The 21,349-nt window shown below is 65.9% G+C and overlaps 1 protein-coding gene across 15 annotated transcripts in view; it reads left to right on the top strand.

The window, feature by feature from the left end:
• CAMK2G (calcium/calmodulin dependent protein kinase II gamma) overlaps nt 1-21,349 on the top strand; it is an 80,117-nt gene that overhangs the window by 47,366 nt on the left and 11,402 nt on the right. For 4 of the 15 annotated variants that reach the window (XM_075934609.2, XM_075934610.2, XM_075934608.2 and 1 more), the window contains 9 exons: nt 2,079-2,162; nt 2,552-2,594; nt 3,953-3,993; nt 12,021-12,053; nt 15,226-15,294; nt 16,398-16,442; nt 17,007-17,055; nt 19,712-19,825; nt 20,690-20,815. In XM_075934609.2, coding sequence (XP_075790724.1) covers nt 2,079-2,162; nt 2,552-2,594; nt 3,953-3,993; nt 12,021-12,053; nt 15,226-15,294; nt 16,398-16,442; nt 17,007-17,055; nt 19,712-19,825; nt 20,690-20,815 — 604 coding nt within the window. The remainder of the gene's footprint in view (nt 1-2,078; nt 2,163-2,551; nt 2,595-3,952; nt 3,994-12,020; nt 12,054-15,225; nt 15,295-16,397; nt 16,443-17,006; nt 17,056-19,711; nt 19,826-20,689; nt 20,816-21,349) is intronic. The other 11 variants (XM_075934612.2, XM_075934611.2, XM_075934615.2 and 8 more) reach the window with 11 other exon arrangements.

Below are 21,349 nucleotides of genomic sequence, written 5' to 3'. Positions count from 1 at the left end.
GTGCTGGCAGCTGTGGCCAGCCCTCTCCCCGGGAGGCGCAGGGAGGTCTGCTCGCTTGCTGCGCGGCTGGCCAGAGCGTGGTGCTGGTGGCTGTGGCCAGCCCTCTCCCCGGGAGGCGCAGGGAGGTCTGCTCGCTTGCTGCATGGCTGGCCAGAGCGTGGTGCTGGCGGCTGTGGCCAGCCCTCTCCCCGGGAGGCGCAGGGAGGTCTGCTCGCTTGCTGCGCGGCTGGCCAGAGCGTGGTGCTGGTGGCTGTGGCCAGCCCTCTCCCCGGGAGGCGCAGGGAGGTCTGCTCGCTTGCTGCGCAGCTGGCCAGAGCGTGGTGCTGGTGGCTGTGGCCAGCCCTCTCCCCGGGAGGCGCAGGGAGGTCTGCTCGCTTGCTGCGCGGCTGGCCAGAGCGTGGTGCTGGCGGCTGTGGCCAGCCCTCTCCCCGGGAGGCGCAGGGAGGTCTGCTCGCTTGCTGCGCGGCTGGCCAGAGCGTGGTGCTGGCGGCTGTGGCCAGCCCTCTCCCCGGGAGGCGCAGGGAGGTCTGCTCGCTTGCTGCGCGGCTGGCCAGAGCGTGGTGCTGGCGGCTGTGGCCAGCCCTCTCCCCGGGAGGCGCAGGGAGGTCTGCTCGCTTGCTGCATGGCTGGCCAGAGCGTGGTGCTGGCGGCTGTGGCCAGCCCTCTCCCCGGGAGGCGCAGGGAGGTCTGCTCGCTTGCTGCGCGGCTGGCCAGAGCGTGGTGCTGGTGGCTGTGGCCAGCCCTCTGCCCGGGAGGCGCAGGGAGGTCTGCTCGCTTGCTGCATGGCTGGCCAGAGCGTGGTGCTGGCGGCTGTGGCCAGCCCTCTCCCCGGGAGGCGCAGGGAGGTCTGCTCGCTTGCTGCGCGGCTGGCCAGAGCGTGGTGCTGGTGGCTGTGGCCAGCCCTCTCCCCAGGAGGCGCAGGGAGGTCTGCTCGCTTGCTGCGCGGCTGGCCAGAGCGTGGTGCTGGTGGCTGTGGCCAGCCCTCTCCCCGGGAGGCGCAGGGAGGTCTGCTCGCTTGCTGCGCGGCTGGCCAGAGCGTGGTGCTGGCGGCTGTGGCCAGCCCTCTCCCCAGGAGGCGCAGGGAGGTCTGCTCGCTTGCTGCGCGGCTGGCCAGAGCGTGGTGCTGGTGGCTGTGGCCAGCCCTCTCCCCGGGAGGCGCAGGGAGGTCTGCTCGCTTGCTGCGCGGCTGGCCAGAGCGTGGTGCTGGCGGCTGTGGCCAGCCCTCTCCCCGGGAGGCGCAGGGAGGTCTGCTCGCTTGCTGCATGGCTGGCCAGAGGAGCTGCAGCGTAACCGGGAGAGCTGCCGCCTCCTTGCGTGACGGAGCGAGCGCACTAGACAGGTGCCTCCGCGTGCTGGGGCGCTGCGCGTGTCGCCCCTTGCAGCTGCTCTTGACGAGTCCCCGCCCCGAGAGCTCTGCCTAGCGATGCAAGCTGGCGGGCGTGGTGCACGCAGTATGCGCTGGAAGTGGCCGCGCCCCGGAGCCGTGCTCGTTCACCTCTGCTCCGGCTCTGCCCCCGCTTTAGGGCGCCTGGCGGCTAATTTCTGAACGTTCCCGCCTCTCTGGCCCCTGGGCCGTGCTCCTCGTGTGGCCGGGGCGCCTGCTGGCTGCACAAGACGCTCCGGCTGGCGGCTGATGCGGTAGAGCCGTGTGGCTCCGGAGACCGCCTTCCGCTTCCGAGGCCGGGCTGCAGAGGCTGGCTTGGTGCTCCCCGGTTCGCAGAGCAGCCGGTCCACGGGCCATGGGGTTGCCAGGCAGTGGCCTTTGCTGGCTGGATTTGCCTTCTGAGATTTAGTGGCAAGGCCCCCGTGCCCGGGAAGTGCTGGTGTGCGCTGCTGCGGGCTGGCTTGGTTCTTGGGCTCTGAGTGGTGGGGACGGGTGCTCGGCAGTGACTTTCTCAGACAGGGCCCGTGGCAGCTCTCGTGGCTGTGGCGGCCACGCCGCCGGGCCGGTGGCTTCTGTTGGGCGCAGGGCCCCAGGGCTGAGCTGCTCGGTGCGTGCGTGGCGGCAGCTGGAGGGGGAACTCATCTGCTGGGCGGCTCGCAGTGATTTAACATCCCCCCTTGCTCCTGTCCTCCAGCAACGATCCACCGTGGCCTCCATGATGCACAGGCAGGAGACCGTGGAGTGCCTGAGGAAGTTCAACGCCCGGAGGAAGTTGAAGGTGAGCAGGCGTCTGCTACGTGGGAAGGGGGCTGGGGTCTCTTCCGAGCTCTGCCCCAAGTCCCTTCCCCTCTCTGCCTCAGTTTCTCCCTCTGTGCCCTGGGCGCATGCCTGCCTTGCCAGAGGTGAGCCTGGAGATAGCTCGTTGCTGTTTGTCTGAGCCGAGGTGCTCTGGAAGAGTCTTTGGGGGCTGGCAGGTTTCTGCACCCGCCTGGTCTGGCCTGCCCCCGGGAGCGCTCCGTGCCTGAGAGCCGTCGCCGGCCCTGCTCTCGGGCTCCTGGCCCATAGTGACGGTTGGACAAACGGCTGGGGCGGAGCCGGGCCGCCTGTGTCTGGGGTGGCCCGTCGGAGGTGGGCAGCGCTGCTCATCCCTTCTCTCTCCTCCCGCAGGGCGCCATCCTCACGACGATGCTGGTCTCCCGGAACTTTTCCGGTAAGTTCCCCCCCCCCCCACACACACACACACTGCTGAGTCGGAGAAGTGAAGGGGCCTTGTCCTGCTCAGCTCCGAAATCCCTCCGCTGGGCCCTGGCCGTGGCGAGCCGGGGAGGAGACGGCACCCGGGACAGTGGGGAATCCAGTCGGTTCTGCCGCAGGCTCCGCCCCGTCGGCCGGCTAGACTGGCCCCAGCGGTCCCCTCGGCCGGGGAGGGGCTGGCCGCACCGCTGGACGGTGCCCGGGGAGTGGCCATTAGGGTGTGGGAGCCGTGTTTCCATCCGTGACGCCCATGGCCTGGCTGCCTGCTGAGCAGTCGATGGGTTTATCGCTTCTTCAGTGGAGGGGTCACTGCGTGGGAATTCTCCATCCCTACGCAGACTCCTCCAGGCCTTGCCTGTGCGGGAGACGTGCGCTGGAATGGGGCAGGGTGCCCATGCTAGCCATCTCGCACAGACGCTGTGCGTGTGTGTGCGCGCGCCGTGTGTGTGCGCGCGCGCGCCATGTGTGTGCGCGTGCGCCGTGTGTGTCTGTGTGCGTGTGCCATGTGTGTGCGTGCACAGGCACTGTGTGTGTCTGTGTGCGTGCGCTCTGTGTGCGTGCACAGGCGCTGTGCGTGTGTGTGCGCGCGCTGTGTGTGTCTGTGCGCATGCGTTGTGTGTGTGCGTGCACAGGCGCTGTGTGTGCGTGCATGCGTACTGTGTGTGCGTGCACAGGCGCTGTGCGTGTGTGTGCGCGCGCTGTGTGTCTGTGCGCACAGGCGCTGTGTGTGTCTGTGCGCATGCGCTGTGTGTGTGCGTGCACAGGCGCTGTGTGTGCGTGCACTGTGCGTGCATGCGTGAGTGAGTGAGGAAATGCATTCCCCTCCCCTCTCGGTTTTAGTCCTTGCCTTTATCCCAGACATGCCTCTGGCTAATTTGCCCCTGGGAGGGGTCAGGATTTCTCTGCGTTGTCCGCTCCTCACGGCGATGGCTGTCCTTGGTGGCAGGTCTCTGTCCAGCCACGAGAGGCCGGCAGGTGCCTCCAGCTGCTCTCTGCAAAGGCTGTGACTGTGGGAGGAGGCGGGGGCTGGGAGAGAGGCTCTGAAGTAGAATCCGCTGGGGGCGTTGCTGGCGTGACGCTGTTGAACGGGCAGGGTGGGCTGCCTTCCCCTCCTGCGCTGGGTTTGTGATGGGCAGCGGCACAACAGTTTGACGGACCCGGACCCGGACCCGGACCCGGACCCGGACCCGCTCTGATCTCTGCTGCTTTCCCTGTTACCAAGAGAAAGTCGCAGGGGTTGTGCCCAGAATCCCAGGCCGTCTGGAGGGCAGGGAGAGAGGGTTTCCTCACCGGCTTGTCCTCTTTTCTCTGCAGCTGCCAAAAGCCTCTTGAACAAGAAGTCAGACGGAGTGAAGGTGGGTCCCAGCTCTTCTGCCTCCCCTGCTTGCCTGTCCGTTTCCCAGCCAGCAGCCGGCTCCTAGGCCTGGCCTCTGAGGAATGGGTGGCTAGGGAGCTGCTGGGCCGGTGTGTCCGAGGGTTTCCTCCTGCCAAGCTTTGCTGCTGGCTGTTGCCTGAGGCAGAGCCCCGGGTCTGACCCGGGCTGGCTCCAGAGAGGAGATGTTGCTTTTTTGCAGAGCTGTTGTCAGGGGATGGCAAAGGCCGACAGACCTGTGGCTGTCTCCCCGTCTCGCCCTGAGCTCCCCGACAGGGCCTGTGGGGAGGGGGACCCCCCTCGGGGTCGGGGCAGGTGAGCATGGAAGGAGCCGCTGCGTTCTCCAGCCCCCGGGCCCGGGGCACTGCGCCCTGCTGAAGGACAGGTCTCCTGGTGCCGCCCGCGTCCCACCGGCTACGTGAGGCCTCGGGGTCACTCTGACCAGTGCTTGTCCCGGGCCAGTGCCGTGCCACGGGGATGACCGTTCAGCTGGGAGCCCTGCGGTGCCGGAGCCCGGTGGTGTGTGTTGTCTGGCTGGTGGGGTGCTGGCTGGTCCCGCCCGTCCTTACACACACACTGAGGGGCGACTGACGCCGTGTGTGTGCTGCAGAGGATAGGTCTCAAGCCACCGCCTGTGTGCGCCTGTGGTGGCACGGGGGACAGGCCTGCTGCTGAATAAACCCCCGAGCCCTGTGGGCTCCAGTGAGCAGCCTTCGGTGCTGCAGGTCCGAAAGGGGCCGTGCCAGGGGTGGCTTACACCGGGCCAGAGCAGGGATGGACAGAAAACCCAGGGACTGGGGGATTCCGTGCCTGTCGGCACACGCCCCAGCACTTCCTTCATTCCTCCAGACACGCCTGCTTCGTGCTTCCAGGTGAAGCCCCAGTTTCCCTGGGAGCGACGGGGCAGGACTAAGGGTCACTTTTCAGAATGCAGCGGGGTAACTAGTGGTGTCCCCAGGGCCTGTGCTGGGTCCGGGGCTGTTCGGCTCATTCCTGTGTAATCTGGAAGAGGGTAAACCTTGTGGGGACGCGGTTTGCAAACTGTGCAGAATGACTCCCGACGGCGAAGCCCCAAGCTGCAAGTGAGGGGTGCAGGGGTCTCAGAGCGGGGTGCCTGAGCAGCTAGGCGGCAGATGACAAGTGCAAAGTAGCACACGTTGGAACACAGAATCCCAACTGCACATCTAAAACGGGCTCCAGAGTAGCTGTGGTCACTCACGGAAGAGCCCTGCGGAGAGTTCTCTGGACAGCTGCTAGGAGACTGTTGGGACTCATTGCAAAAGGGACCGACAGTAGCATGGAACATATCGTACTGCCTCTCTAGAAATCCGTGGTACGCCCCCACCGTTCTGAGCACCCCGTGGCAAAGCAGCTCTGCAAGACCAGGGCACGGTACGAGAGCGGCGTACCGATGACGAGGGGAGGCGCGATGAAAAAGACCGGGGCTTTTCTGCCTGGAGACGGAACGAGGGGATGTGCGCGGGGCTCTCTGGCGGGGCGTGACAAAGGCAGTGTGATTTACTCAACGCAGCAGTCCGCGCCTGTCCCATGGCACGACTAGGTAGCAAACAGCCTGAGGCACTGCCTCTCGGCACACGGCCAACTTGCGGACTCACCGTCGGGACGCTGTGGAGGCCAAAACTAAACTGGGCTAGAGAAGTTCCTGGAGGACAGGTGCATCAGTTCCTGGAGGACAGGTGCATTACCCAGGGTGCAGCCCCCTGCTGTGGGGGGCCGTCGCCTCGAATTCCAGAAGCTGGCGTGCGCGAGAGGAGGGTGTCGTAGGAAGACAGCCTGAGAGAAGCCCTTGTCACTGGTCTTGCATGAAGTCTGAGCTAATGTAGTGAGCAAGCCAAGCGAAGTTAGCAAACATCAGGCTCCAATTGGCTGCTGGTGCAGAAACACACATTCCTAAGATGTGCTAGGCACAGAGCGGCCACACCCACACTTCCAGAGGGGTGGTACCAGAACATCCCGATATCAAGGATGGTAAAACAAAATTCCGCAGGGTGACAGGAACACACTGGCCCCTCCTAGAAGAGAAGGCCGGGATGGCGGTGCCATGAATCCAAGCAAGACATCCAAGGAGCTGGGGGACAAGGAGCCATGTTGGGGCAGTACGTCCCTTGTCTGCACGAGGGTATGAAGAGGTATCTCTGAGTGAATATCCTGGGCCAGCCGAGCAGGGAATGGAAAGTCCTGCCAGACAACCATCATCCCCGGCAGGCACGTCCTAGTACCCTCGGTGGTAGTAACCGTGATCGGTCTATGCTGCCTTCGTCCCTTAGCGGATCTTACAGTCCTTGGGCGGCCTGTTGTGCTGGCTGTTTGGGCAGAGCCAGGGCAGCACGCGAGGAGAGCGTCCATGTAGCCAAGCATCTAATCACTGTAATTGCCTGCTCCGCTCCAGCTCCTCTGCGGAAGTGAGTCTTGCCCGCGAAAGCTCATGATACTGCAGATGGATTTGTTAGTCTCCAAGGTGCCGCAGGACCGGCCACTCATCTTCAGCGGATAATGAATGTGGCCGCTCGCTAGCTGATGCTGCCCATCGCTGTGTTAAGGCCTTTTGGACAAGGACTGTCTCATGCACAGGGGCCCGGATCCTGACCGGGTTACATGGTGGCAGTCTCGTAGGACAGTGTTGCCTCATCCGAACAATCACAGGGACAGGAAAAGCCATAAATACGAGACGTTTCTTACCGTCACCGTGGGCTCAGGCGTATTTCCAGCATCTGTAAACACGCTTGGTTTTGGCTGCCATTAAAGAGAAGAGGCGAGGAGTCCTGTGGCACCTTATAGACTGACCACAGTGTTGGAGCATGAGCTTTCGTGGGCAAAGACCCACTTGGTCAGATGCCGCTTTTGCAGATTCAGACTGACACGGCTACCCCTCTGGTTCTTGCCATTACAGAGGAGAAAACGCCTTTGGCTGGCTGTCGAGCGAAGCATTTCTCCCTGCTTTTTATTGGCTGTTAAAATACAGGTGCTGCTCCGCTGGTCACTTGGCTCATTGCCATTGGCAGGTGGTTCTCATCAACACCTTGAGACGAGAGGATGGGGCTATTTACACCGAGTGTGGATGTGGGCTGCAGGTGCTGCAGGTGGTTTATCCTCTCTGCAGGGGTAACCGCCGTACCGTTCCTGCTGGTGTGCCAGAGCCTCCTGGGCGGGCACGTGAGTGGAGAAGGGTGGCTTGGTTTGGATACCATTCCAGCCCTGACGCACGTGCTGTATCGCACTCGGCAGTCTGGTGACTGGCATGGCAGCTGCATTTTTCTCCCAACAGACTGTATTAGCAGATGCCCACGTGGTCTCAAGTGTGCTTTAACATGGATGCTTCTTTGGTACGTTCTTGAACACAGCTGAACCGTAGCGGCGCCGAGGTCTGTCTTGTGGAACCACCTTAGGGTTGGATTAGCTTCCTTAGGGCTGCGGGTGATAAAATCTGTTCATTCTCTTCGTATCGCTTGTCTGCTGTGTTCCCCCTGTTCTGCGGGGTGGGGATCAGTGTTCCCTCTAACATTTCCTTGGGCGGGTCGACATTTCTTATGCGCAACCCTATGATTGAGGTAGTGTGTGGATGTGCACCACCAATACAAACAAAAAACCACACACATTTTATATAGAGATATTGAGAGAGAGAGAGAGAGATGTGGACGCCCCAGAACAAATACAGTAACACATGGCTTCAGGGTTTGTAGACAGATGCCGATCCGGTTTCATCCTACATAACAGCTAGCGTCACACCTAGTACTTGCTCCGTCTGACTCACGAGCCAGCACGCTACCGCATAGCAAAGAGCTGCCTCAGTACAATGCAGTGACCCATGTATTAATACCACGGGATTTCAAAAGCGATGACGAGCAGAGTTTGATCCTCCCAACCCTCCTGTTGAGCCACTAACATCTGTGTAAACTTTGTCTGAAATGTAATCTAGCAAGTGCCCTGGCACCCCTCCCCCCACGCAGCCAGCCCCTTAGCTCCCCTTCCCAGGAGGTGTGACAGTGCCGAGTTCCTGCCCCTTTCCTGGCACAGACGGGACTCTCCCAACTCCCCTCCCCTCCCCTCTCCTCTGCCCACTCACACCCTCCCTCACTCCCCCCGCCTAGCTCCCTGCTCAGGGAACTGCCCTGTGTGCTCCTTGAGACGCTGCCCTCCCCGCCGGTCAGCTGAGCTCCCTGCCACGGGAGAGTGGAACTTGGGAGCACAGCTCAGAGACCAGCTGCACGGCCACACGGCTTCCAGGGGCCAGGCAGGGCCCGTCACTTTCCCAGTTGGTTACTGTTGTTTGCATTGGAGCTGCAGTGTGCTTAGCGGGTTACGGTTTGCTAGAGGCAGAGATTCCCTCCTCCCCGAGTAATTCCTGGGGCGAAGGGGGGGTGTTCCTTGGTCAGGCCCTGCCTTTATACTGTGACCTGCCAGACAGGGTCTTCGCTGGTTATTTGGTCCGTTAGGCCAGCGTTCTTGGTGCTGCTGTATGAGTGGGAATTGAAAACTGCCCTGAAGATCTGTGTGTCTCGTCCCCTCTGCCTCCCCCCCCCCCCCCCCCCCGCTTCCCTTTTGTTCTTCTTAGAAAGGTGTCGAAGCTCAGAATGAGCTCTCCCCCCACCGAGATGCTTCTGGGCACAGGTCGGACTGCCACAGGCTTCCGGAGACTTGTGGGAGAGGGCGAGGCCTAGTGTGTGAGGGGTGGGCCCACGGCCGGTGTGCAGGGTCACGGTTCCATCAGGCCTGGTGGGGCTGTGGCCGAACGCACACGGGCTGGCCTCTGCGGGCAGGAGCAGGCGCGTTCTCCGCTGGCTGGCCGCGTCCTTGCTTCTGGTAGTGACGCTCTCTGACGATGCCCAAGTCATTGGGGCTGGCTTTCCAATCCAGCCCGGCCCGGGCGAGGCTGGTTTAGCCAAAGGACCGTCCCAGAAACGGCTCTCTGAATGCTCTGTCCTCGAGACCATTCATCACAGCCGCTGGGTGGCCCTGGAGCTGGCGCAGATGCTCACATGCCCTGGGCGCAGGCCGGATGCGGGCCTGCTGGCTCTGGCAGGGCATGGTGCAGCTCCGCAGCTCCTCAAGAGGCCCGAGCTCTCAGGAACAGACTCAGCGAGGCAGGAAATTCTCGTGTCGCACTCCCTGCCCCCACGCCGGGCTGGCCCTGTGCGGGGGGAGCGTCTGTTTCTCTCAGAGACTGTCTCCAGCTTCCTCCATGGCTGGGCGAGACCACTGGTGGGGCGGTGGGTTGAGGTTGGATTCGGGCCCAGATTCGGGACGCATGCGCTAGCGAAGCGGGGTGCAGGGGTCCAGGGGAGGTGCTGGGGGCAGGCTCCTTGTCTGCCCCGTTTCCTCCGCTGCGGACGGTGCGTTCTGGGGCGTGCCGCGAGGTGGCCGGGCACTGAGAGGCGGGGAGCGGATGCTGGGCTGGACTCAGGAGTGGGGCTGTGCCCAGGGGGGTGGGGCAGGGCGTGGCCAGGGAGGCCATGTCCCAGTGTGCTGGGAGACAGTGCTGATGAGGGGGGGGTGCTCAATCCACAGGCGTGTGGGGGGAGGAGAGAGGGTTTGAGGACCAAGGTTGGGGAGCGCTGCCCTGCAGAAGGGCTGGCTACTGAACGAGTTGGCTGACCCCGGGGGCGCGCTCCAATGATGGGGGGGTTGGCTGACCCCAGGGGCGCGCTCCAATGACGGGGGGGGGGGAGGTTGGCTGATCCCGGGGGCGTGCTCCAATGACCGGGAGGGGGGGGAGGTTGGCTGATCCCGGGGGCGTGCTCCAATGATGGGGGGGGGTTGGCTGACCCCAGGGGCGTGCTCCAATGATGGGGGGGGGGGGTTGGCTGATCCCGGGGGCGTGCTCCAATGATGGGGGGGTTGGCTGACCCCAGGGGCGTGCTCCAATGATGGGGGGGGAGGTTGGCTGATCCCGGGGGCGTGCTCCAATGACCGGGAGGGGGGGGAGGTTGGCTGATCCCGGGGGCGTGCTCCAATGATGGGGGGTTGGCTGACCCCGGGGGCGCGCTCCAATGATGGGGGGGGTTGGGTGACCCCAGGGGCGTGCTCCAATGATGGGGGGGTTGGGTGACCCCGGGGGCGTGCTCCAATGACGGGGGGAGGTTGGCTGATCCCGGGGGCGTGCTCCAATGATGGGGGGGGTTGGCTGACCCCAGGGGCGTGCTCCAATGATGGGGGGGGGAGGTTGGCTGATCCCGGGGGCGTGCTCCAATGATGGGGGGGGGGAGGTTGGCTGATCCCGGGGTCGTGCTCCAATGACCGGGAGGGGGGGGAGGTTGGCTGATCCCGGGGGCGTGCTCCAATGATGGGGGGGTTGGCTGACCCCAGGGGCGTGCTCCAATGATGGGGGGGGGAGGTTGGCTGATCCCGGGGGCGTGCTCCAATGATGGGGGGGTTGGCTGACCCCAGGGGCGTGCTCCAATGATGGGGGGGGAGGTTGGCTGATCCCGGGGGCGTGCTCCAATGACCGGGAGGGGGGGGAGGTTGGCTGATCCCGGGGGCGTGCTCCAATGATGGGGGGGGTTGGCTGACCCCGGGGGCGCGCTCCAATGATGGGGGGGTTGGGTGACCCCAGGGGCGTGCTCCAATGATGGGGGGGTTGGGTGACCCCAGGGGCGTGCTCCAATGACGGGGGGGGAGGTTGGCTGATCCCGGGGGCGTGCTCCAATGATGGGGGGGTTGGCTGACCCCGGGGGCGTGCTCCAATGATGGGGGGGGAGGTTGGCTGATCCCGGGGGCGTGCTCCAATGATGGGGGGGGGGAGGTTGGCTGATCCCGGGGTCGTGCTCCAATGACCGGGAGGGGGGGGAGGTTGGCTGACCCCGGGGGCGCGCTCCAATGATGGGGGGGGTTGGGTGACCCCGGGGGCGTGCTCCAATGATGGGGGGGGTTGGGTGACCCCAGGGGCGTGCTCCAATGATGGGGGGGGTTGGGTGACCCCGGGGGCGTGCTCCAATGACGGGGGGGGGGTTGGGTGACCCCGGGGGCGCGCTCCAATGACGGGGGGGAGTTGGCTGACCCCGGAGGCGTGCTCCAATGACCGGGGGGGTTGGGTGACCCCGGGGGCGCGCTCCAATGACCGGGGGGGTTGGCTGACCCCGGGGGCGCGCTCCAATGACCGGGGGGGTTGGCTGACCCCCCGGGGGCGTGACCGGGGGGGGGGTGACCCCAGAGGCGTGCTCCAATGACGGGGGGGGAGTTGGCTGACCCCAGGGGCGCGCTCCAATGACGGGGGGGGAGGTTGGCTGATGATGGGGGGGGGGTTGGCTGATCCTGGGGGCGCGCTCCAATGACGGGGGGGGGGGAGGTTGGCTGACCCCGGGGGCGCGCTCCAATGACCGGGGGGGTTGGCTGACCCCGGGGGCGCGCTCCAATGACAGCGTGGGGGGGTCGCCCCAGCTCCCCCATAGCCTGAGCTGAAGCTGCTGTGCTGAAGTAACAGTGAGCTGCCCCGTGGTCAGTGCTGTTTTAACACGGGTTAGCTGAGCCACGTTAACCGTGAGTGGCATGGACAGACCCTGAATGTGGGTTCCCCTACCCCCATCTCTGCCTGGGGGTTGCATCAACTCCCTTGCCCCTGGGGGTGCCCGTCACCTCCCCGTCTGTGTGCATGAGGAACCCTTCCCTGGTCTCTGCACCCGGGGTGCCCCTTTCCCTCCAAGCCTTTCCACGTGGCCTTCCTTTTCCTGCCCGCCCTGAGAACGTGGCCCCCTCCCTCGCCTGCATGTGTGGGGTCCTCTGCTGGGCAGGTCCCTCGCAGGCCCCCGCCTCTGGCTCTGTGCGCACGGGCGCCTCCCCCCTCCCTGCACGTGGGGCGGGCTTCGCCGGCCCCTCCCCCCGCGTGTGGCGAGGCGCTCTGTGCTAATGCTTGCACTGTGCACCGTGGGGAGTCTGCCTTCTTCTGCTTCTCCTTCCTGCCCCGGGGAGCGTTGTGGCGCTAGCGTGAGTCGTTTCTGTGCTTTTCTTCTCATCGCCTCTCTTCCTTCTTTTTCCCTCTCTCAATGGTGTGCCCAGAAAAGGAAGTCCAGCTCCAGTGTGCACTTGATGGTGAGCACCTCCCGTAAGCTGCCTGTGATCCGTGCATCCACCATTCTCATGCCATGCACGCTCCGCTTGTGCGCATCACCCTCCATAGCATGTCTGTGCGGGGGCTGGAGGGAGCCATCTGCCACGTGCACGATCCGTGTCCTGACAGAGAGGGCCGCGGGGCTGGTCAGGAGCTGGCCGGCCACCAGCACCGATCTGTACAGAAAACTGGCTGCTGACGATGCGGGTGGCCGTGTCCCGCCGTTGCAGGCGAGGGCCCTGCGGAGCAGAGCTGTCTGGCCTGGAGTGTGGCACAAATAGGGGTCACCCTGCTGGGTGCAGCCCCGTGGCGCACAGGAGGCCGGTGTGGGCACAGCGCTGCCCAGCGCGTAAAGCTGCTCTGTGTGATTTCTTTATGATTCTGTGCGGAAGAGGTTTGCCGGCCCTGCTACCAGGTCTCTGTTCCGTCGCCCAGCACGGATCCAGAACCGCGCCCCCTCCCCGTGCCCCCGTCGTGCGTCCCGGTGCTGGCGGGGTGGCGAGGCGCTGGTATCTCCCGTGAGCCGCTGCCGTGTCCCAGGGACGCCTGCAGCCACGGGAATCCTCTGCAGCGTTGCAGCCTTGCCGCCTTCCTGGGGGGCAGGAAAGGGAGCAGGGAGGGCGAGCGGAGGAGCCGGCGACTCCTCTTCCCCGACGCGAGGGCGAGCGGAGGAGCCGGCGTCTCCTCTTCCCCGACGCGAGGGCGAGCGGAGGAGCCGGCGTCTCCTCTTCCCCGACGCGAGGGCGAGCGGAGGAGCCGGCGTCTCCTCTTCCCCGACGCGAGGGCGAGCGGAGGAGCCGGCGTCTCCTCTTCCCCGACGCGGGGGCGAGCGGAGGAGCCGGCGTCTCCTCTTCCCCGACGCGAGGGCGAGCGGAGGAGCCGGCGTCTCCTCTTCCCCGACGCGGGGGCGAGCGGAGGAGCCGGCGTCTCCTCTTCCCCGACGCGGGGGCGAGCGGAGGAGCCGGCGTCTCCTCTTCCCCGACGCGGGGGCGAGCGGAGGAGCCGGCGTCTCCTCTTCCCCGACGCGGGGGCGAGCGGAGGAGCCGGCGTCTCCTCTTCCCCGACGCGGGGGCGAGCGGAGGAGCCGGCGTCTCCTCTTCCCCGACGCGAGGGCGAGCGGAGGAGCCGGCGTCTCCTCTTCCCCGACGCGAGGGCGAGCGGAGGAGCCGGCGTCTCCTCTTCCCCGACGCGAGGGCGAGCGGAGGAGCCGGCGACTCCTCTTCCCCGACGCGGGGGCGAGCGGAGGAGCCGGCGACTCCTCTTCCCCGACGCGGGGGCGAGCGGAGGAGCCGGCGTCTCCTCTTCCCCGACGCGGGGGCGAGCGGAGGAGCCGGCGTCTCCTCTTCCCCGACGCGGGGGCGAGCGGAGGAGCCGGCGTCTCCTCTTCCCCGACGCGGGGGCGAGCGGAGGAGCCGGCGTCTCCTCTTCCCCGACGCGGGGGCGAGCGGAGGAGCCGGCGTCTCCTCTTCCCCGTCGCGAGGGCGAGCGGAGGAGCAACCAGGGAATGCAGGACGAGCTGGCTGGCTCCTGCGTCCTCACCGCTGCATCCTCGCTGTGCTCTCCCTTGCACCTCTGTGTGGCCGGCCGGTCTTGCTGACTGTACTCAGGGGTCCTGCCAAAGCTGGTCTGTCGGGGAGCTCTTCTCGGTGGACTGATGCTTCCTAGGCGCCGCCTTTTACATGTCAGGATCTTCCTCTGTCCTGCAGGGTCCTGTCGGAACACTTGGTCTGTGGGGCGAGGGGCAGAGGAGTGTGCACAGCTCACCTGGACACGTAGCCCATGGGGGTGCCAGCGTGTTCTGTCAGCTGAGCACCTGTGTGGCTGCGCACGAGCGCTTCACATACCCCCAACTGATTAGCAGGGTGCCCCAGCTAGGTTTGTGTTTCTAGTGGTGGTGCACATTTGCACGTGCCTCGGTGCACACATTTATTCTGCACACGGATGGGAAAGATTTGAGGGAACATTGGTGCCAGCCTGTGAAAGTGAAGAGCAATTGACTAAGCAAGCAAAAGTCACTTGCTCAGGCATCTGCATCCGAGGTACCGCGGTGCGGCGCATGCCAGTAATGGCGCCATTCGGGAGCTCGGTCGGCTGGCGAATGCCGGGACCGTCCTACGACATCTTCTTTGGGTTGTGCTGGGGCAGGGCCGGGCAGAGAGTGGTTCTGCTGCATGCGTCTGGACAGCTCCAGTGGCTCTGCTCCCGGAAGGGCCATTCTCAGCTGTAGCCGCGGCTCCCTCGGCTGTTCCTTTCCCTGAGCCCCGCTGGCTCCGGGCCCAGAGCTGCGTCGGGTGTGCGGCCAGAGCCCCGGGACTGCTCCTAGCCCTGGCAGGCCCCGTGCTCTCTCCCAGGGGACCTGAGCGGGCGTGTGGCTGTGGAAGGAAAGCCGGAGGGGAGGAGAGCGGTGGGGGTGACGGGAACCTCCGTCCCGTGGCACCTGCTTGCACTGGGGGTGACTGAACTCGCCCAGGCGTCTGGCTCCGCGCGCTTCTTCACCCCGGGGTTTGGCTCCTGCGTGGGAGGGGTGGAGACGCTGGGCTCAGCACTGCCTTGTCGGGCGGGGAAGGGGAGGCCAGCCCGCCCCGAGGCCGAGTCCCCACGAGTCTGCCTGGCAGCCGAGGGGCGCCGGGGAGCAAGGAAGCTGCAGGGGATTGGGTGAGGCCCGTCTCGGGGTGGGCCAGGGCTGTTCCCCCAGCATGGCGGAGTCGGGACCTGCTGGCCTGGCCTCCCAGCGGGTCAGACGGGGCAGTGACCCGGGCTCTGCTGGCTGCCTCAGCTGGGACGCGCAGAGGCGCTGCTCCCTGCCCTGTCTGCGAGACACCCGCCGGGGAAAGCTGCAAACCAGCTAGACCGGCTGCACAACGCCCCCGGCTTCCTTCCCACCCCAGCCCTAACGCCGCTGGCCCCACACGTCCGCTCACGCTCGGTCTGCCTGCAGCCCAGGGCCTCTCCTGGAGCCCGCCAGCTCCCCCTCCGGCCCCTCTCCCTTTGCTGCAGCCCGCTGGGGGGCTGGTACATCTGCTGTCTCCAGCCCCCCGGGTGCGTTCCCTCGTCTTCGTCCTGAGGGGGCTGAGGAGCCGGCAGGGGGCACCTGAAGATTTGCTGCCTCTGCTCCCCACAGCGGAACTAAACCAGTCTGTTTTTCTGTCTCAGCCACAGAGCAACAACCAAACCAGTCTAGTAAGCCCAGCCAAAGAAACTCCCCCCGTGCAGACGTCCATGGTACCTTCCCTGATTACTACCGCTTCCTTGTCTTTGCTGCCGGGTTCCTTGGCCTCGTGTCTCCCGGAGCGCTGCTTGTTCTGCTCTGTCTGAGCTTGTGTGTCGGCTTCGTTCTGTCTGCCCCTGCTGCGGGGGGCTGCCCCGCCCCATCCCCGGGTAACTCTTGTGGCTGGCTGGGGGAGGCTGGCTGCAAAGACGACCGCGAGTGAGCAATGTCAGCCCCGGGAGAGGAGGCCTGGACGCCAGGCCACTGGGAGTAGGTGGGGCGGGCGCACAGGTCTCCAGGGACCCCCGTGGGCCGAAGGCTCCGGCTGTCACGGCGCATTCACGTTCCTCCGTGTGCCGGGATGGAAAGGCCTGCTGTGCCCGAGGCTCTTGCAGATCGACCAGGGGAGGGAGGGCGGCGGGAGAGACGGGGCAGGACCCTGGCTGGCGTTTGGAGAGCGGGCGGTGACAGAGCCCAGCTTGTGCTCCTAGGGGCCTGGCACATCCCGCAGAGTTTCCCAGGGACATCTCATTAAGCTGCCCCCGCATCGGCTCTTGCGGTGCTGAAGGCACCTCTCTGATTCTGTTGTGTGCCACGGCTGCCTCGTCTGGGGACTCCTGCTTCAGCAACTTCCGCCTTGTCCGTGGCAGCCCGGGCCCCTGCGCAGCTTCTCTCCGGGACACGGGAATTCTGAGTCCCCTTTCAGAGTAAACCATCTGGCACCTCACTGGAAAACTGGAGGCAAAGGCTCTTGCTCCGCCCTCCCTCTTCCCCTCAAAACCCCCATTCTCCGAGAGAACCTGCGGAGGGCACTTGTGCAGTCAGTCGCCTTCTGACGTATGCCCGCCGGTGCCAGCTGGTCACTGCTTCAGGGGCTTGTGCCAACACCACGCTCAGCAGGCCATTGGGACCTGGCGGGCATCGGGCGCTGTCAGCTCCGCCTCTTCCCAAGGAGCCCTCGGAGCCGGGGCGTGAGTCGACGTGCGTCGGCAGCTCGGAGCTGTTTCTTTGTGGTCTGTTTCCATGTTGGTCACTTGTTCTGTGCTTGCTAGAGAGTGAACACAATGGGGTACGCTTTGGAATCTGTGTTTAATCTTTCCACTGCCTCTTTTCCCAGGAGCCTCAAACGACGGTTGTCCACAATGCCACCGATGGCATAAAGGTAAGGGGCGTGTCCTTCTGTTTCCTTAGAGAAACCCCCCGGCCCTGTTCCTGCACCCCGGTGGTGCATCATGGGCTGGCTGTGAACAGTCGCTCCGGCATGGGGAGGGTTGTGCTAGGTGACTGTGGACCTCCAGGACAGTTGGGCAGGGATCCCTACTAGCTCCCACGTCAGCGTTCCTGACCTAGATTGCAAGATGCCCCCCATGAGTGTGCACCTGGTGAGCAAGGGGCCTCTGAAGACCAGTTCCTACAGCCGGTACAGTTGTAGGTGACCCCATTTCCCTTCTCTTGCCTCACGTGAGAGCTCTGCCCAGGCGAGAGCGGAGTTGTAAACTCCCAGGGCTTAGTGCTGCCTTCGGTCATCCCGTTCCTGCCCCCTCCTCGCATCCCACTCCCCCATTCTCCCGCAGACCACACACCACTGACCTGCATCTGCAGCAGGGGGCTGTGCCCACAAAAGCTCGCGATCCTGTCTACGTGGTTTGTTCGTCTTTAAAGTGCTGCCAGACTATTGGCTGTTGGTTAAGTTTTGCCTCTAGTGACGCTGTCTTGTGCCACGCAGGGTTCCACGGAGAGCTGCAACACCACCACTGAAGACGAGGATCTGAAAGGTGGGTGACCTGCCAGTGCCCTCTGCCATTGGGCGATGGCCAGGAGCCTCTGGAGGGCCGGCCTGGCTCTGCGGGTGCAGAGTTCAGCATCCCTAGTGTGACACGTCTGGGTCGGCTTTGAGTTTGCTGTGGCTTTGTCTGCTGTGCTGTTGCAGCGGGGTCGTGGTCTGCACCAGGCAGTCTACTTGAAGGAAGTAGCCAGCCTGGCCCCGGGCAGTGGGTCTTGTTTGTCTCCTGGGGCATTGGAATCTCTCCGTTCCCGCCCCAGTCACAGGGCGGCACTCGCTCCATGTCTTCCTCTCTGCGGATCTGGACTCTAGCTGTGCTTTCTCTGTCAACGCAGCTTGAAGGGGACTGAGATTTCTGGTTTCACCTGCCCTCCGGGTTACTCTGCTTCTGCACCCATTTCTTTTGGCCAGCTGCCCTGTGCCTGGCCCGGCGCTCTGTTCGGTTTTCCCTTTGCAGTCCCGGGCTGTCCCAGCGTGGGGCACTTTCGAGGAGGGAGACGGTACGCCTCTCCGGCAGTCACGCTGTGCCACCCTTTCTCCTTGCGAGCCTGGCCTGCCGGGCCGTTTCCCGGGAGGTGTAAGTGAGCTGTGGAATTCCAGCCCCACTGGAGGGAGGTGGTGCTCTCCCTGGGAGCAGTGTCTCCTTTGGGGGAGAGGCCGTGGGAAGCAGTGAGGCACGGCCAAAGGGGGCTCGGCAGTCGGCCGGCTGCCTCATGACACGCTGTGCACCGACCTGCTGGCAGCCATTCTGGCGAGTCACAGCGACCCGGGGCACATGCTGCTGGCTGGACAAGCTCTGACACAGGGCCCGTGTCGCGGGGGCCTGGCCTCGCGCGTGAACGCTGCCGCCCTCGCTCCATTCCCACGCCAGCATAGGGGCGGGCCTGGCCTCGCGCGTGAACGCTGCCGCCCTCGCTCCATTCCCACGCTAGCGCGGGGGCGGGCCTGGCCTCGCGCGTGAACGCTGCCGCCCTCGCTCCATTCCCACGCTAGCGCGGGGGCGGGCCTGGCCTCGCGCGTGAATGCTGCCGCCCTCGCTCCATTCCCACGCCAGCACGGGGGCGGGCCCGGCCTCGCGCGTGAACGCTGCCGCCCTCGCTCCATTCCCACGCTAGCGCGGGGGCGGGCCTGGCCTCGCGCGTGAACGCTGCCGCCCTCGCTCCATTCCCACGCCAGCGTGGGGGCGGGCCTGGCCTCGCGCGTGAACGCTGCCGCCCTCGCTCCATTCCCACGCCAGCGCGGGGGCGGGCCCGGCCTCGCGTGTGAACGCTGCCGCCCTCGCTCCATTCCCACGCCAGCGCGGGCCCGGCCTCGCGCGTGAACGCTGCCGCCCTCGCTCCATTCCCACGCCAGCACGGGGGCGGGCCCGGCCTCGCGCGTGAACGCTGCCGCCCTCGCTCCATTCCCACGCCAGCGCGGGGGCGGGCCCGGCCTCGCACGTGAACGCTGCCGCCCTCGCTCCATTCCCACGCCAGCGCGGGGGCGGGCCCGGCCTCGCGCGTGAACGCTGCCGCCCTCGCTCCATTCCCACGCCAGCGCAGGGGCGGGCCCGGCCTCGCGCGTGAACGCTGCCGCCCTCGCTCCATTCCCACGCCAGCGCGGGGGCGGGCCCGGCCTCGCGCGTGAACGCTGCCGCCCTCGCTCCATTCCCACGCCAGCGCGGGGGCGGGCCCGGCCTCGCGCGTGAACGCTGCCGCCCTCGCTCCATTCCCACGCCAGCGCGGGGGCGGGCCCGGCCTCGCGCGTGAACGCTGCCGCCCTCGCTCCATTCCCACGCCAGCGCGGGGGCGGGCCCGGCCTCGCGCGTGAACGCTGCCGCCCTCGCTCCATTCCCACGCCAGCGCGGGGGCGGGCCCGGCCTCGCGCGTGAACGCTGCCGCCCTCGCTCCATTCCCACGCCAGCACGGGGGCGGGCCCGGCCTCGCGCGTGAACGCTGCCGCCCTCGCTCCATTCCCACGCCAGCGCGGGGGCGGGCCCGGCCTCGCGCGTGAACGCTGCCGCCCTCGCTCCATTCCCACGCCAGCGCGGGGGCGGGCCCGGCCTCGCGCGTGAACGCTGCCGCCCTCGCTCCATTCCCACGCCAGCGCGGGGGCGGGCCCGGCCTCGCGCGTGAACGCTGCCGCCCTCGCTCCATTCCCACGCCAGCGTGGGGGCGGGCCTGGCCTCTCAGGAGACTGGCCTGTGATCCCTGGAGACACGAGTCAGAACCAGTTTGGGTTTGTCCACATGCCAGAGCCAGAACCCCTGTCCTGCAGCCCAGTCCTGGAGGGCAGTAGCAGGTGGCGAGGAAAGGGCCGTGGGCCAGGCCCAGGGGCCGGAGGGGTCTGCAGGGAGCCTGAGGCTGGCATGGTGGGAGATGCTGCGGCACAGACTGGCAGAGCTGTGGGGTGTCTTAGGACACGGCTGAGCAGAGGAGGATCTTCTGGCCCAGCCCGGGCCCCGGGGACGGAGGAGCGTGAAGGAGGCAGACTAGGCAGGAGGCGGTCAGCGATGCCCCGGTACCCGGCTGAGTGCAGCTGTCCGGAGAGCTGCCTTGGTCCTGCCGGGCGCGTTCCCCGCGCCGGGGTCTGGAATGTGCCTCCCTCCTCGCTGCTGTACTGAACGGCATGTTCTGTTTGTTTTGTGTTTCGATTCCCGGCCTCACTAGCGCCCCCTCTCTGCACCGGGGATGGCAGCTCAGTGCTTGAAGGACGGAGGCACAGTGAGAGCAAAACCCAGCCTGAGTCCATGCAGTCCCAGCTTTCTCTCTGTTTCTCAGCCAGTAAGTCCAGGGGGCAGCGCTCCACAGCCTCCCCCACCCTCCCTCCACCCCCACGACCCTCCCTCCCAAGGGTGGAGTTTCATTTCCGCCACGTCAGCCGATCAGCAAATCCATTCCCCTCCTCGACATGCTGAATTCGCCATTTCCCGGCTTCCCCTGGCAGTCTCGCTCAGGTCCCCGCGCCTGCGTGTGTCCGGCTGTAGAACAGGAACGTGCCTGCCCTGAGCGCCTCAGCTGGAGTGCCAGGGGGAGGGCCTGTGCCCGGAGCGCCGTGTGTGGCCTAGGCGCTGTGCGTGCGCATCGGCATCCTCTCGCTCGGTGCCTTGGTTCCCGCGTGATCTCCAGGGCTCCGCTGCACCCTGGCCGTGCAGAGCTAATCTCTGGGTGGGGACGGCTCTGGTCCCCTCCTGGCCTACCCAGGGGGGCCACAGTGCAGAAGGCCACCAGCATAGTGATGCCTAGGGGAATGGGAGCTCTCCGGTACAGGGGCGGGAGGGAAGAGCTGCCCTCTCCTCTCCTGTCCTCATTGATCTCTGCTCACACGGCCGTACCTCCCGCCTGGTGGCTTTGAAGGAGCCGTGCGTGGGGAGAGGGTCAGCTGGGCCCTTCCAGCTCGGCCATCCTGGCTGCGGGGCAGTGCGAAGAAGCTTCCTCCCCTCCCGGTCCTGCCTTTGGCTCTCCTGCCTCCTTCCCCACTTCTCCTGTCTCTGCCTGGAGCGGGCGGGCTGCTTCCAGCCCTGTGCATTGGTGAGATCCCCTGTGCTCCGAAACCCGACTCGCTGGGGCCTCGGGCCGTGTGCCTTTGCCTTGCTTTGCCGTCTGGTGCTGCTGGGCGCTGTTTTAACGCTTCCCTTTGTTTTGCAGCCACGCAGTCTTGCGAGGAGAAGCTTCTTGCCTGGGACAGCCCAGGGCAGGCGCTGGAGTCAGCGCGCGCTCAGCCGGAGCCGGCGCTCACTCCCGTAGTTCCGTTTGTACTTGCCAGCGCAGCGTGTAAGTTAGCGGTTGGCTAGCCATAGTGGAGTAGCGCAGCTCCTGCGAGACGCCTAGTTCCCCTCGTCGCCCAGGCGCCTGCGAGAGCAGGCCAGGGCCGTGGAGCTCAGCCGTGCTGACCCTGCTGCAGAGGGTGCGTTGGGAGGTCCCAGGCTGCTTCCGCCGGGGAGGCAGCGTCCGGAGGACGTGCTCACACAGCGGCTCTGGGAGGAGGGCTGGCCCCAGGCAGAGCCGTGGGGAGCTGGCTGCGGGAGGACGCCGTCGCTGCCCTGGGTCTCGGGAGTGGTGGAAGCCAGTTGTGCGTGCGTGTACACAGGCCACGTCTGCAGCCGGAGGTGGCTGCACGCTGGCGAGTGGGCAGGGCCAGGTGTTGCTCGCGTGTGGGACGTGCCCCCGGGTTGCGCCTCCTGGTCCCCAATTCCCCTGCCTCGAGGGGAGAGCAGGGGAGGCCCTGCTGGCTGTTCCCGGACCGGAGGCAGCGGTGCCCTCCTGCCGAGGAGTGCGCGCTGCTGCCCGTGTGGAGCCGGAGACGGG

The sequence above is a fragment of the Pelodiscus sinensis genome, chromosome 8, assembly GCF_052426305.1.
Source record: "Pelodiscus sinensis isolate ZL-2025 chromosome 8, ASM5242630v1, whole genome shotgun sequence".
Lineage (NCBI taxonomy): Eukaryota > Metazoa > Chordata > Testudines > Trionychidae > Pelodiscus > Pelodiscus sinensis.
This window is presented reverse-complemented; position numbering and strand designations above follow the sequence as displayed.